This window comes from Furipterus horrens, unplaced genomic scaffold (assembly GCF_987537825.1).
Source record: "Furipterus horrens unplaced genomic scaffold, mFurHor1.1.pri manual_scaffold_1, whole genome shotgun sequence".
Classification (NCBI taxonomy): Eukaryota; Metazoa; Chordata; class Mammalia; order Chiroptera; family Furipteridae; genus Furipterus; species Furipterus horrens.
Window position 1 is genome coordinate 171,907,856 of NW_028327171.1, and position 13,476 is coordinate 171,921,331.

Below are 13,476 nucleotides of genomic sequence, written 5' to 3' on the forward strand. Positions count from 1 at the left end.
TTTTGCTTGATTAGCCTTTTCTTCAGCACAACATTCTTGTTTATACTTTTCTGAATAATTTTCTTTTCACCATTTTTTCCTGTCCTATTTGACTAGAACTCCAACTGGTTGGACATTGGGACTTCTTGTATTGAATTCCTCGTTTTGTCTTTTCTTTCCCATTGCCCGTATTGACTTTTTCTCTGACTTTCTAGGAGTAATAACATTTCTTATTGATAAGCACTTTCTTTTCTGCTGCTCTTTTTCTAATAACATGCTTTTTTTCTCTCATGGATACATGATCGTCTCTTGTGTTTTGAGGACATTAATTATAATTCCTCTGAAATTGTCTCTGCTCCCTGATTGCCTGTTTCCTCTGAGCTCTGTTTCTCTGTGTTCAGCAGTTTCCTCGAGTGCCTGGCCGTCCCCTCACGTGAGTGAAGCATCACAGTACAGTGCTCACCAGGCACCCATGCGTGAGACTGGTGTCTGGAGATGGCTGGGCCCTCACCATAGGGTGAGCAGACGGACAGCTGGTCTTTTGCTAGAGATCCGTGATGTGTCAGGACCTAAATTCATTTCCTCGGGACTTCTCAATCTCTTGTTTGGAAATGGCATAAACACAGGTGTTGGCACTCCGAGGAAAGAGAATGTAGCTTCTCACCTTGGAGGAGATAGACTTTCACTTAATTCTCTTATTTTGTTGGGGTTCAGCTTCCCCAGCAACTGCTCTGAAATAGGTGAGGGGCAGAGTAGTCCTCTGACTACAAGAAGAGAGGATGGGGACGTGGGGACTCAGAGTTTTCATCATTCTCTCACTCCGTTTCTGTGGAATCTGATGTCCCCAGGTCCTGAGCTTTGACAGCTTCTGGAAAACATTGTTTCTTTTTTTAAAGATTATTTATTTATTTTTGGAGAGAAGGGAAGAGAGGGAGAAAGAGAGGGAGAGAAACATCAATGTGTGAGGGATACATTGACCCGTTGCCTCTTGCATGCCCCAAACTGGGGACCTGGCCCACAACCCAGGAGTGTGCCATGACTGGGAATTGAACCAGTGACCCTTTGGTTCACAGGCCAGCACTCAATCCATTGAGCCACACCAGCCAGGGCCAGGGACATCATTTCTTATGTGTACCCCTTCCTGTACCCAGTTACCTAAAAGGCCCTTGGGTTGGACCTTCCTCTTCTCTGCTAAGCTATGAACCATCCTCCCTCCATTTTCTGCCTTCATCTATTATTTCTTGTTCTCCTTGCTATTTGGAAGTGATTTTAAAAGGCAAAAGGGATATGAATGTCTATGTCTGTCACTTTTGTCATCTTGAAACTGTAAGTAAGTTTAGTGGGGTTTGGATCTTGCTAATACTAAGTAAATCCTGATAGTCTATCAGGTATGAAATAGCTATTCATGATACAATGGAAATCAGTACCATAAACAACAATGAAACAGCACAGAAATTTAGAAAGATTGCCTGTGAAAATGCTGTTGATTAGAACTAGCTGATGAATTAAAACACTAAGAATAGAGATGAGATAATGTTAAGCTAAGGTAATTGGACTAGAAATTTATGAAAAGCTAAAATGGGATGCCATCTAATAGACTCAAGATCAAAATACCAAGTTATTTTTAAGCTATCAGTTATCATCCATTTTATAATATGATGGAATATATTTTATGATGATGTTCTATGTAGTCATCTTCCTTCCCACTCTTTCCCCTTCCTGAAAGTCTGGAACATAGTTCTTAAATTACTTGTATAATGCATACTTTTGAGAATATGATGGAAGCCATGAATTTTCTTCCTTGACTATGGAGCCCACCTCTGAATCCTCAGAATAAAGAAACCCTGAAGTACAGCCCACACCCAGCCACACAAAATGTATTGGCCTCTCTTGGCTGTGATACCTGACTTGCTGAAGCAGCACCTATCTCTTGACTGTGATTTAGAGCTGCCTTGTAAATGGTTTCTGAGAGTCATCAGGCCTGAAAAGCGTCCACCTGCCACTGAGTGTCCATGTGCTCCTCCCCCACCCCCATCCATCTTCTTTCTAGTCCTATCCATTCCGACCTCTCCTTGCATTGAGGAGAACAAGTCAATGCCTGCTGAAGACAATATACTTTCAAAAGAGAACAGAGTGGAATCTAAAAAACAAATTAAATGAATAAACAAAACAGAAACAGACTTAAATCTACAGAGAACAAAGTGATGGTTGCCAGATGGGAGGAGTGTTGGGGGGACAGGTAAAAAAGGTAAAGGGATTAGGAAGTATGAATTGGCAGTTACAAAATAGTCACAGGGATGTAAAGCACAGCATAGGGGGTATAGTCAGTAATACTGTGATAACTATGTATGGCGCCAGGTGGGTACTAGACTTATTGGGGGAATCATTTTGTAAGTTATATAAATGTCTAACCACTATGCTGTACACCTGAAGCTAATATAATATTGAATGTCAACTGTAATTTAAAAATAAGAAAATTTTAAAAAGATATACTGAATAAAATCCACAGGAGTGGGGGGAAGAGAACTGAGTGGCAGCAGGAAGCATTTTTTAATGGATTTATTCTATGTTTGACTCTATTCTTTTATTTTAAAATTATCTTTTCTTTTCCTGATCCAATAATGATTTATTTTAATCTATTTTCTCACCCGTATTTCTTCATGGTCCATTATGAGAAATGTAAATCAGTGAATATAATATATCCAGATAGAGACAGTCAAAGCATATAGACCTAATGCCTGTGTCACCCTCTCCAGAGATGTCCTGAGGACCTCTGAGGCCTCCAGCTGTCCTTGGTTGGGCTAAAACGTGTGCTGGGAGAACCCTACCCATATACACTCTCACTAGAGCACAGAATCACTGGAACGCCAAAGGACTCAAATAGTAAGATTGCTTCATAGGGTCCCCTAGACTACCCAGTAATTTCTTATCATTTAGTCAAAATAAAATTGGAACCAGGTAAGAAATGCCCCTGTTTCAAAGCTAACCCTGTACTATACTACTAAACAGAAGAATATCATGGCCAGAGAAAAACGACTGTCACTTTGAGCCTCTGTGGAATCCTTTCAAAGGTGTAAAAACCAACAGCCATATGCCAACACTGGATGGTGCAAGAAGCTTTGTTTACTTAATGAAAATGTTATCAGGTGCTTATTATGTATCAAGCAATTGTTATATCTGAAAAGAGAGGCTAGGGAATAATACTGATAATATGTAACACTTCTATAGCGCTCGGTATGTGCCAGGTACTCTTTTAAATACTCAAAACACCAATGCATTTAATTTTTACAAGAACCCTCCAAGAGAGATACTGTTCTTATTGTCACCATTTTACATATGAGGCTAGGGAGCACTAGGGTACACTGTTTGAATGCAGAGAGGTGGGCTTAGACCCCACCCAACCTGACTCCTGATTCTGTGTTCTTACACACTGGGTAATTCAGCTGCTAAGGTGAAGGTGTAGATACACTTGTGCAGCTTTTAAATACTCTGAGATGATAGACTGTTAGATAATAGGACTTTAAAGAATCACTTGAGGCATGCTTTATTCTATGAAGGACATTATTTTTGAATAGTAAGAGGCTGATATTGCAGAGCCATTGGATGTTTTGAGCCTAAAAATGGCTCTGTTGCATCAAGATGAAACTGAGAAAAGAAAAATGTAATGATTCATATGTAACATCCCAACTTTAAAATGTCTCAGTATGTGCATGAAAAAGACTGTCAGGCTGTACATCAAAATGTTACCAATAGTGGGATCACAGGAGGCTTTAAATTTATTCCTTTGCATCTAAAATTTCCATAAAGAACATTTATTCATTATATGAGTGTGTAAATTCTTTTTAAAGAATAAACCCATATTTTCCCTGGCTTGGTGGCTCAGTTAGTTGGAGCATAGTCATATACACCAAAATTTTGTGGGTTGAATTCATGGTCAGGGCACATATCCAGGCTGCAGGTTTGATCCCTGGTTGGGCACATGTGGGAGGCAACCGATCAATATCTCTCTCTCTTCTCTCTCTCTCTCTCCTCCTTCCTCTCTCCCTAAAAATCAAAAAACATATCCTTGGATGAGGACTTTTTAGAAAATGAGGAAACTCATAGTTAATCAAAGTATTTTTGTTGCTTGGCATAACATGAATGAAAAATGTTTATTCACTCATCTAGTCATTGAGCAAATATTTATTAAGCATTTACTCTGATCAGGCACTCAGAACAGAGCCCCGAGGAAGATGGTATATCTGGCCTTTGTGGTAGGCATAGTCTGGTCACACTTCAAGCCAAATAGAACAGTGCTGTAGAGTACCCTTCTCTAGTGAGGCACCATCACAACATGGGTTACAATCTGTGGGAGAAAGTAATGGCGACAGTGGCTAGCTGCTTCTGTTTTGTTCCTGAGCAGGTGCATCATGGACTCCATCCCTTTGTCACGTATGTAGCTATGGCATGGGGAATCCGAGAAAGTGATGCCAGAAATCCTGCTTCACATTTTTTTTCAATATGGCTGTTGGAGGTTCTGAATAATGAGGGATTTCTGGATTTCATCCTGTTGATTCTGTGATCTGGCAGATGGCAGACTATGAGGAAAGGAATCCAGTGATGTGCTGGAAAGTCCTAAGTCCCGGAATCTCAAATCAAAGAAGGCTCTTGTCTCTGAATGTTATTCCATGGTACGATGGCCAGGCACTGCAGTGGATTGGCTACGATTGAGGGAGAACGTGATAGGTTTTTGTAGTCTTTCTCCTCTCCTTCATTTTTGCCTTTTTTTCTGGATAAGAAGAAGAGCAAAGAGAACAGCTCAGACCATTCTGAGGGGTTTTGAAGAACATGGTTTCTCAAGGAAGTGCCTCCTCTACGAGAATCTGCACACCATGTCCCTGATCTCTGTCATCATGTCTCAGCCGATCTATAGATGACATCAGCTTGGACGTGGTGTGAGTTTGGGGATGAAAGGCAGCATCTACAAAGGAAACATTCAATTCTGGTACTACTTAATTTCTGGTATGCATTGTCTCAGGATCACTGTCCTTCACATGAGGTGTCTATCTAGGAAACTTAAATCTAACAAGGGCTGAAAGTTCTATGGAAGGGTGCCTTCAGTCACCTTGCTAATTCAGCACATATCCCTGTTGAGCGTGGATCAGAGTGGGGAGAGAATCGTTAAGGCACAAGTTTGGGTTCCACAGGCGTTAACAGCAAGCCCAGCATGCATTTTTGGTAGACTCTATTTTGTTTGCTTGAAGGTGGAATGGCTGTCACCTCTCAACCTCTAAATCCTAGGGGTAGGCTGGTGGATATCAGTCTATTCAATATGATCCAAAGCAATGATTTTAGGCAGAGGACTTGATCAAATTTAAGATGGAAGCAGATTTCAGTTGCTTATCAAGAGTGCTTACAAATAAGTTGATAGTATTTGATGCAATAACCCATCCTCTTTTCAAAAAAGAATCTGTCTTTGCCAACCAGAGACGGTGTGTGATGTAAGCACAGGAAGAGAAGAAGAGGGGTTCATAAACATTATCCTTTACTATGCATAAAACCCTCGACACAAACCACAGCATCTTGATGTTATGGTTATACCCCCTTGGTGTTTACAGTAATGTTTGTCTGCCAATATTTGGGTCTGGGAGGCTGAAAGAGAAGCACTTCCGTCCCATTTTGTGGTCCAAAGACCAGCTCTTAGATGATCACCATTCAGCACTATGCTTATGTGTCTTCTTAACAGAGCATGCGACACAGCACAAAGAAGTTGTACTTTGTCTAATTACCCATGGAAATAGATAGTTTTGGTCAAATTTGCTTGTCTTTCTATAGTCAAGTATTGATTTGGCATTTATTAAATATTGATTTAGGTCTGTATGGTCTTTTCTTTACTAAGCTCAGAGTTGAAATCACCTTATAGTCTGTGCTTAAATACTTTCTTTTAAAACCAGAAGTTTCTCAAGGCACTTATTATCAAATTGTAAAATATAAGTCATATCTTGGATATACTTCATCTTTCAACCTCAGATAATATTGTAACTGCTTGCCCATGTAAGTCTCAGAATGGCAAGGTAGCAAAACTTAGTCGTGTATCTGGTACAATTATATGTGTTGAATAGATGATGCATGGTTTAAAAAATTGGATTGATTTTAATATATTTTATTTAGTTATTTTTAAACCATTTTCATGACTTACTTTTTAGAAAATTATTTCTTTTGGAAAGTCAGAAGTATACGCAACACAGAATATTATTACGAACCTCACATGTTCATTACCTAACTGCAAGAGGAATCCATGTTTTGCCAGTCTTGTTTCATCTATATTTTCACATTCATTGTTTTGTTTCTTTATTTGTTAGTTTGCTAGAGTATTTCAAAGAAAACCTCTGGCATCAGTCAATACACTTTCCTTCTCTCTCAAGAAGTCCTGATGTGGTCAAATAAAAAACATTCAATATACCTCTCCTCTCATTTTCTTTTTTGATAAGATGTGCAAAAAATATACAAATGGTATAAAAAATTTCAGGGTAAATACTTTAATAAGATGTAAAACAATAAGGTGTCTACTTCAATTTAGACAATACAGTAAGCATAGCTCTATGTATGTAGCACACCTGTTTACTCTATTTCAAACAAAAGAAAATGTATATTAGAGTGTAAAGACTAAGAATATATGCGCTTTATGATTTTTTTAGGGCAAAGATGGCATGTTTTGATCATCTTTAAAAATACAGTTTATATTTTACTGTAAATTACTAGAGAATGGAATATATAGCACACCATGTGGTTAGTGAGTACAGAAAACGAAACAGGTCACTTGGTCAACATTAACTGTGTAGAGAGACAGCCCCCCTCCAAGTGCCATGAGAGGCTAGATTGAAGAATTTCAAGAATATGAGGCCTCTTCAAAATTCACCCAAATTTTTACTAGCCACCCTTCAGCCAAAATCAATCACGAGACTCATGAGAAATGAAAACTTTTTAAAGCTCCCAGCTTGACACCCTTAGGTGCCAGGTGTCAGCCCCAAGAATGTACCAATCCTAAGTCATAAACCGTGGAAAATGGAGGCTGTGATAAATGACTGTGGCTCTGCTGCTGGGTCTCCCTGACCTGGCGGACTCAGCTGGTGTCATAAAACACAAAGCGACAGATTAAGCAGTTTACCAACACCGTAAAATTCTCAAGAATAAATTCACTTTAATCAAAAATCCTATACTGTAACTAAGCATTCCCAGTCCCGAAACCACATACATTTCCTTACAAGCCTGTGTCTGTGAGCAAGAGCTTAGACTTTTCCCAAAACGCTAGACATGATGATGTTCATAGTTTTACAATTTACATGTCCTAAGAAAAATACTCAGCTCTGGCTGATGGTGCAGGAGAATTTATTTTCACTAGAAAGGGAATGACCCATAACTCACAAATGGCAGCGCTTAAAGTGAGTTATGGAGGTTACTCTCCTGTGTGGGGAAATGGATTGGATTATCCTTCTGCCCAATTGTATGTTGGTTCTTAATTATGTGCGGCTTTGCCTCTTTCTTTTTATAAAATAAATGTGGATAAAGGAATGTCAGCTAGAAGCATGGAGTGCCTAATTGGGGCTCTGAGATGTGGCCAGAGAGAATAAAAATAGAAACCTTCTTAAAAGATTAAAAAGCAAGATTCTTAAATATAATTTAAACACTATTCAAATTTATTAGCTCCATAGTTAATTTACAGTGCCCCGTGCTGCTGCTCTGCAAAAACGTTAAAAATTACTCCTTTCCTGAGTTAAAAATTTGCCATTTTTGAAGTCATACTAGAAATCAATCCTACCTATGGAAGATTAAAGAATTGGTTTTTCTAACATGCAGATTTTATTGTACTATTATGATACTGTTGCCATTTACTGAAAAGTAAATGTAACTAGTTACCACTTACATTGATAAGGAAAGGCAATGTAAAATGATGTTTGATGATTACAAATATGACAATTGTTTCTTATTTTATAGTCAGTTACAGAACAAAACATGTAGATCTCTTTGTACCTTCCAATGTTACAATCTACAAAGAAATTACATTTCTGTTGAAATTAGGATTCTGGTTACGATAAAAATAGTGTCTTTTAAAATTTAACTGGTTCTCCTCTTCTTGGTTTGGGGGAAAGCAGTTCCTGTTGTGCTCCTAAGCTCTCTCAGAGGAAATTTGCTCCCTCAAAAATCAAGGACTTCCCTGAAAATGGCAGACTGCAGACAACGCATTATCCTCACGCTGGCGAGTAGGACGAATATTTCTCTCTAAAAGTCCCTTCTGCTCTCTAGTTTGAATTATCAATAAAACAACTTGGCTTATCTGTGAAAATAACCTTGTTGACAACACAAATATGGACTTAAACATGCTACCTCCATGTTTAAGGTTTAAGAAGCCCCCAGTAAGTGTCAGGGGTGTCAGTGTGTTTGCTGTGATACTCGGTTATTATTAGTGCTTAACGGCAATTCCCCACCGTGCCGCACAGTCAGCACCGCCATAAATTTTAATGTGATCATGTGCACTCCTCTTTTCATATTCACTGAATTCTGCGAGATCATAATATTCCATATGAACCCTAGCTGAACTTTAGTGTGACATGAAGAAAGAACAAGATTTCTAGCAGTGACAGTTGTTCATCATTTCGTAGTTGTTGTTTTTTTAAACTGGACACTGAGCAACATGGTTCCTTGAATAATATTATCCTAAACCAAATCCACTCATTCAATGAATCTTTATTGAGCCCTACAGGATGCAGGGCACGACCCAAAGTGCTAATGAGTACATTTATGGGATAGTAAAGAATACTGACTCTTGAGGAAACCTTCTCCCCCCTGGGAAACCTGTCAGTGCTCATACATCATTTACAAAACCAAAAAATGTCTCTGCAACCTTGGCACTCTTATATGCCTTTCATTTTACAGAATGCAGACAAAAGCATGGTTGTTGCCTTTATCTGGTCTACATTGTGAGTATAAAACAGGTGTTTATCACCTTTCATTATGTATGTGCTTGATGGAATATTTATTCTCCAAGCATCCATAAATAAAGAGAATTTGTATAATTATTCTTTATCTGCAGGTTTTTATTCTTTGTTTTAATCACAAATAGTAACTTGTACTGTGTGCTCTTGCTTAGCAGAGGAATTAAAAACATTTGGTAAATTTTAGCTTCCTAAATATCTTAGAGGCCAAGAATAATGTTGAAGCTTTCATTTAAAAAATCTGCAATTTCAGGCCTAGGCATGGAATAAATGTCATTAACAGGATTCCTGTGAACTAAATTTCTACCATTTTTAATAAAATTTTCTATCTACAAAGCAGTTTGTTCTTTTTTTTTTTTTCTTTTTTTTTTTTAATTTCCAAAGGAACAAAAGCACCCTGTTACCTAGCTAGACATTAGGTTGAATACTTTTGCAGAACAAAATTCTCGGTCAATAAGTTTAGTTTTTGTGTTTGAAATGGTTTTAGGGTTTAAAGATTAGGAAGCTGGTGCCTGTATTTATAATTCGCTTGTCCTGTTGTACATAGTGTCATAATCTGCTCAACAACGACACACAACTACGCATTTTCCCATTGCCAGAGACAACGGGCTTAAAAATATATACATCCATACATGTAAGATCACACAGGGAGTGCTTTCTTGTTCATGCTAACAGCTGGGAGAGCAAGGATGCAGTCAAAATACAGGTTTCTTCTGATACGAGGAGCCCTTTTTGTATAGACTGGCTTTGTTCGTGTCTCTTTTAAGAAAAGAGTGTGGTGGAGTTTGCCTCAGTACTTCCTGTCCTAGAAGAAAAAAAACACTTTCAGAGAAGGTTGGTAAGGTTGTTTTTTTTTTTCCCACCTCCCTTTCCTTGTGACTGGCTGGGAAATTTTGCCTTGGAGCGCCATCTAGAGGACGATTCTGCGCACATGGGCCAAGCTTTCTTGGCTTTGGGACTCAGGCTTGAATCCAGTGGTTGGTGTAGGGTGATTTTTTTTTCTCTTTCAGATTAATAGATATTTTGGGCTCTATCTCAACACAAGGAAATAGAATATGATATAATTAGAATTTAAATAGAATAAATTATGAGAACAAAGCAGTGAAAGACCCTAATAGTCTTCAGGAGTGTCCTTTCATGGGAAAAAGTTTATCATTTTGCAATAGGCTAAGTTTAGAATTGATGAATGAATTAAATTCACTTTTTTTTCATTGAGCAAGTGATATTTGGTAACTCTATAATTATTTTCTTAGTTAAAAAATTCTGATTAACTAGATTGTCCATGGTCAGGTTAGAGGAGAGATTGCTTGTGTTAGGAAAAAAGCAAAGTTGACATTTTCAACCTATTGTAACCTTTAGCCAAGTTCAGCAAAATTTAATGAGAAGAACATAATATTTTTTTCCAGATGTGGCTACTCAATTCAATGTGAGGGAGAAAAAAATAACATTGACCAATATAGTCTTTTCAGAGTCATGTTTTCATTTTGCAATTCCTGCCCCCCCCACCACCACCACAAGAGAACTTTAACAGCGAATTCTCTTCTTGTGCTCATATCAATACCAAAACAAAACCCAAATCTTTTCAAACAGTGGTACTCCTCAAGGTTTCTGAGTAGACTTGCAAAAATAACTATACCCTTGACATGTTCTGGCAGTGTGAGTTCCCCCACTGTGGTGACATACTTTGAGAGTTTTGCTTTCTTCAATTTCTTGAAAAGGATCAAAATTGTCCATTGTATGGGAACATTTACTCAAGAAAACTGGGTATGCATTTCCTTCTACTCCTAAGCGTCCACCCCAATCCTGCCACTCCTGCCAGCTTCCCGCATCCCAGCTATGTTAAGGCTTGCTGTCTCTGACTTTGACATCTCCAACCCACAGCACCATGGCCATGCCTTTCCCTTCACTGAGAAATCCTTGTTTACTTGTTTTGGCAGTTCACTATAAATCCATAGGTTCTCCAAAATAACAGGTGAATAATTCTTTATTGAATGTCCTCTTCATGCTAGAAACATGAACCTGGCACACACAAAGTTATTCCTTATCTACTGAGAGCTGATATGCAAAAGCCAGATGAGAGCAGTTGTTGGTTATTTATTTATTTATTTTGAGCAGTGTTGGCACTTGAGCAATTCAGGCTCATAGTTCAAAGCACCCTCCTTCCTCACTTAACTGGCCAACTGCTCTCATGGTGTATGTTATGGAAGGACAGGGGCCAGTCCAGTTTTTCCAGGGTTGTATGCTTGTTCCTTGAACAGTTGAAGATCCAAAAACAAGTCTTTGAGCACAACAGTGAAGACATTTTGGTCCCATCTTCTTGTACTATACACACATTTGAGTTCAAGTCAATCCAAACATGCATGTGCTGGTGAGGCTCTTGATAAATAAATGCAGAACCAGTAAGTGAAAGTTATTGAAAGAACAAGAAATTATCTCTTCAGTTTCAAGAATCCTTCTCTACAGGAGAATAAGAGACTGTAACTTAAAATACACAGCAGAAAGAAAGACGTGTTGTACCAGACATAGTTCAGAGAAATAAATAATTATTGATGGATGCTTGGGGAGAAAGAGGAAAAGTTCATGGAAGAACTGGTATTAGATCACTGTCTTAAAGGGTGAGTAAAATTTTACTAGGCAGAGAATGGGGCAGAGAATTTCATGAAGAAGAAACAGAATAATCTTCTCTCATTTGGACCAAAGAAAAATGTATGTCATTTGGAGTTCCCTATTTTGGATTTAAATTTTAATCTGGGTGCAGAGATGTAAGGTATTTAGATTTATATTATAGGAATTCCAAACTAATGTTCTGTTTTTCTTTTGTATAGTAAATATGTTTATACACATGTATGTATACAGATGCATGATATATAACTGTGAAGCTAAAGAAATCAATAAATTTAAGCCAGGAAATATTTATTAAATGATAGTTTTACAGTCTAAGTGGAAAATCAGGCCAAAACAAGCCTTATTTCTTGCCAGCAAATGGAGATGAATAGAGAATTTTGTTTCAATCTTTGCCACAAACATTTGCTTTTAGATTAAATTCCAAGGCTTACCTCTGGCAAGTTGCCCTAGCTATCTCCATAAAAAAAAAAGACCGTCACTGGGGTACAGCCCCTGGAGCAGAGATTTTAAGCCCAGTGCACCCCTAAATCCTGAGAACATTCACTCCTACTCTTTTCTCTCTTTGGCTTCCCTTGGCAGTCTGGGCATGCTCCCAGAGGCTCACTCTCTCACACACTCCTACTTTGGCTTTCCACCAGCCAATCTTACTCAGTGATCACTTTGTTCAGTTACTCAGCCCCATATCCTTGGCAAAAAGATTGCTTTGGAAATTTAAGCATTTCTTTTGTAAAAAAAAAAAAAAAAAGTTTCCCAAGATAAAACATTGAAAACAGACTTAAGTAATCATTCCAGGACTACACCTGCTTCAAGACATCAGTGATGCTACAGCTTTAAAGCTCAGACGTTGCTGTAAAACATGTGCTCCCATAACCCGGGGAGGTAAGTTCCCATGTAAAATAAACCACATGGAAATGTGAAAGATGACCTTTCACCACCACTAAACACACTTACAGTTAACATCGCAAACATCAGCTGGCACACGTTGAAGGCGTGTCTCCAGTTGTGGTACAGAACCATTCGATAATTTTTCCTCACTGTTAAAAGCCACCTGCACAGTGTCTGAAATGAGAAGGGAGAGGTTGTGTCAGGCAGTCGTGTGTGTGTCCAATGAACCATTATCAAAACGATGTCTTAGGTCGGAGTAATCCTTGACAGTGCAAAGCCCCTTCACAAACATCTCATACAATTGTTATGTAATCCCATGAGGTATGCAGGGAAGCAGTATCATCTCTAGTTGGCACCTGGGAAACCTGAGGCTCAGCGTGACTACCATGTTTCCCCACGTGCAGTCTTGGAATAACCCAAGACAGAACGTCTTACCTCGTAGTCAATTTTAAATTTCTGTACCATCCCCAGCTCTATGAACATCCGAAGAGCAGCTGTGATCATGGCATCGACGTCAAGAGAAAAGTCATCGAAATGTATGTCATCGATGGCAAGTTCTGACACCAAAGGAATGTTGGCTGCCTACAGAAGCAAAAGACCCAAGTCAAGCCAAGTTCACCAGCTTTTCTGAACCCCTCATCTTGCTCTCCTCTCCTGCTTATCAGACCTGCCACATAAATCAGACCTGACCTGCACTTACACTCTGATACAGCTAAACTCTGGGCTGGAAATGTCTTTTGTTTCTGAACTGCAGATGCCCCAAGCACATGAAGTTGGGAGGGAAGAGGAAAGCTAATCTGAAGAAAAAATATACACACTGGAGCTAGTCTGCAGAATTTAGAATACAAAGCTGTCTGGTTTACTGAAACTGCAGTCATACAACATACGAGTATTCTGATGCATGTTACAGAGCACTAAATGCAAGAAACATCTGGGTAGCCAGCAACAGTTAATTTTAACTGCTGCTATGCAGGAGAAAAACATGGGGATCCACTGCTTTGCTTTGTTTCTTGTA

General features: G+C 38.7%; 1 protein-coding gene across 1 annotated transcript in view; it reads right to left on the minus strand.

The window, feature by feature from the left end:
* PDE11A (phosphodiesterase 11A) overlaps nt 1-13,476 on the minus strand; it is a 356,500-nt gene that overhangs the window by 85,434 nt on the left and 257,590 nt on the right. The window contains exons 11-12 of the mRNA XM_090268071.1: nt 12,897-13,043; nt 12,528-12,635 (exon numbers count right to left, since the gene is read on the minus strand). Of these exons, the coding sequence (XP_090124197.1) occupies nt 12,528-12,635; nt 12,897-13,043 (255 nt within the window). The remainder of the gene's footprint in view (nt 1-12,527; nt 12,636-12,896; nt 13,044-13,476) is intronic.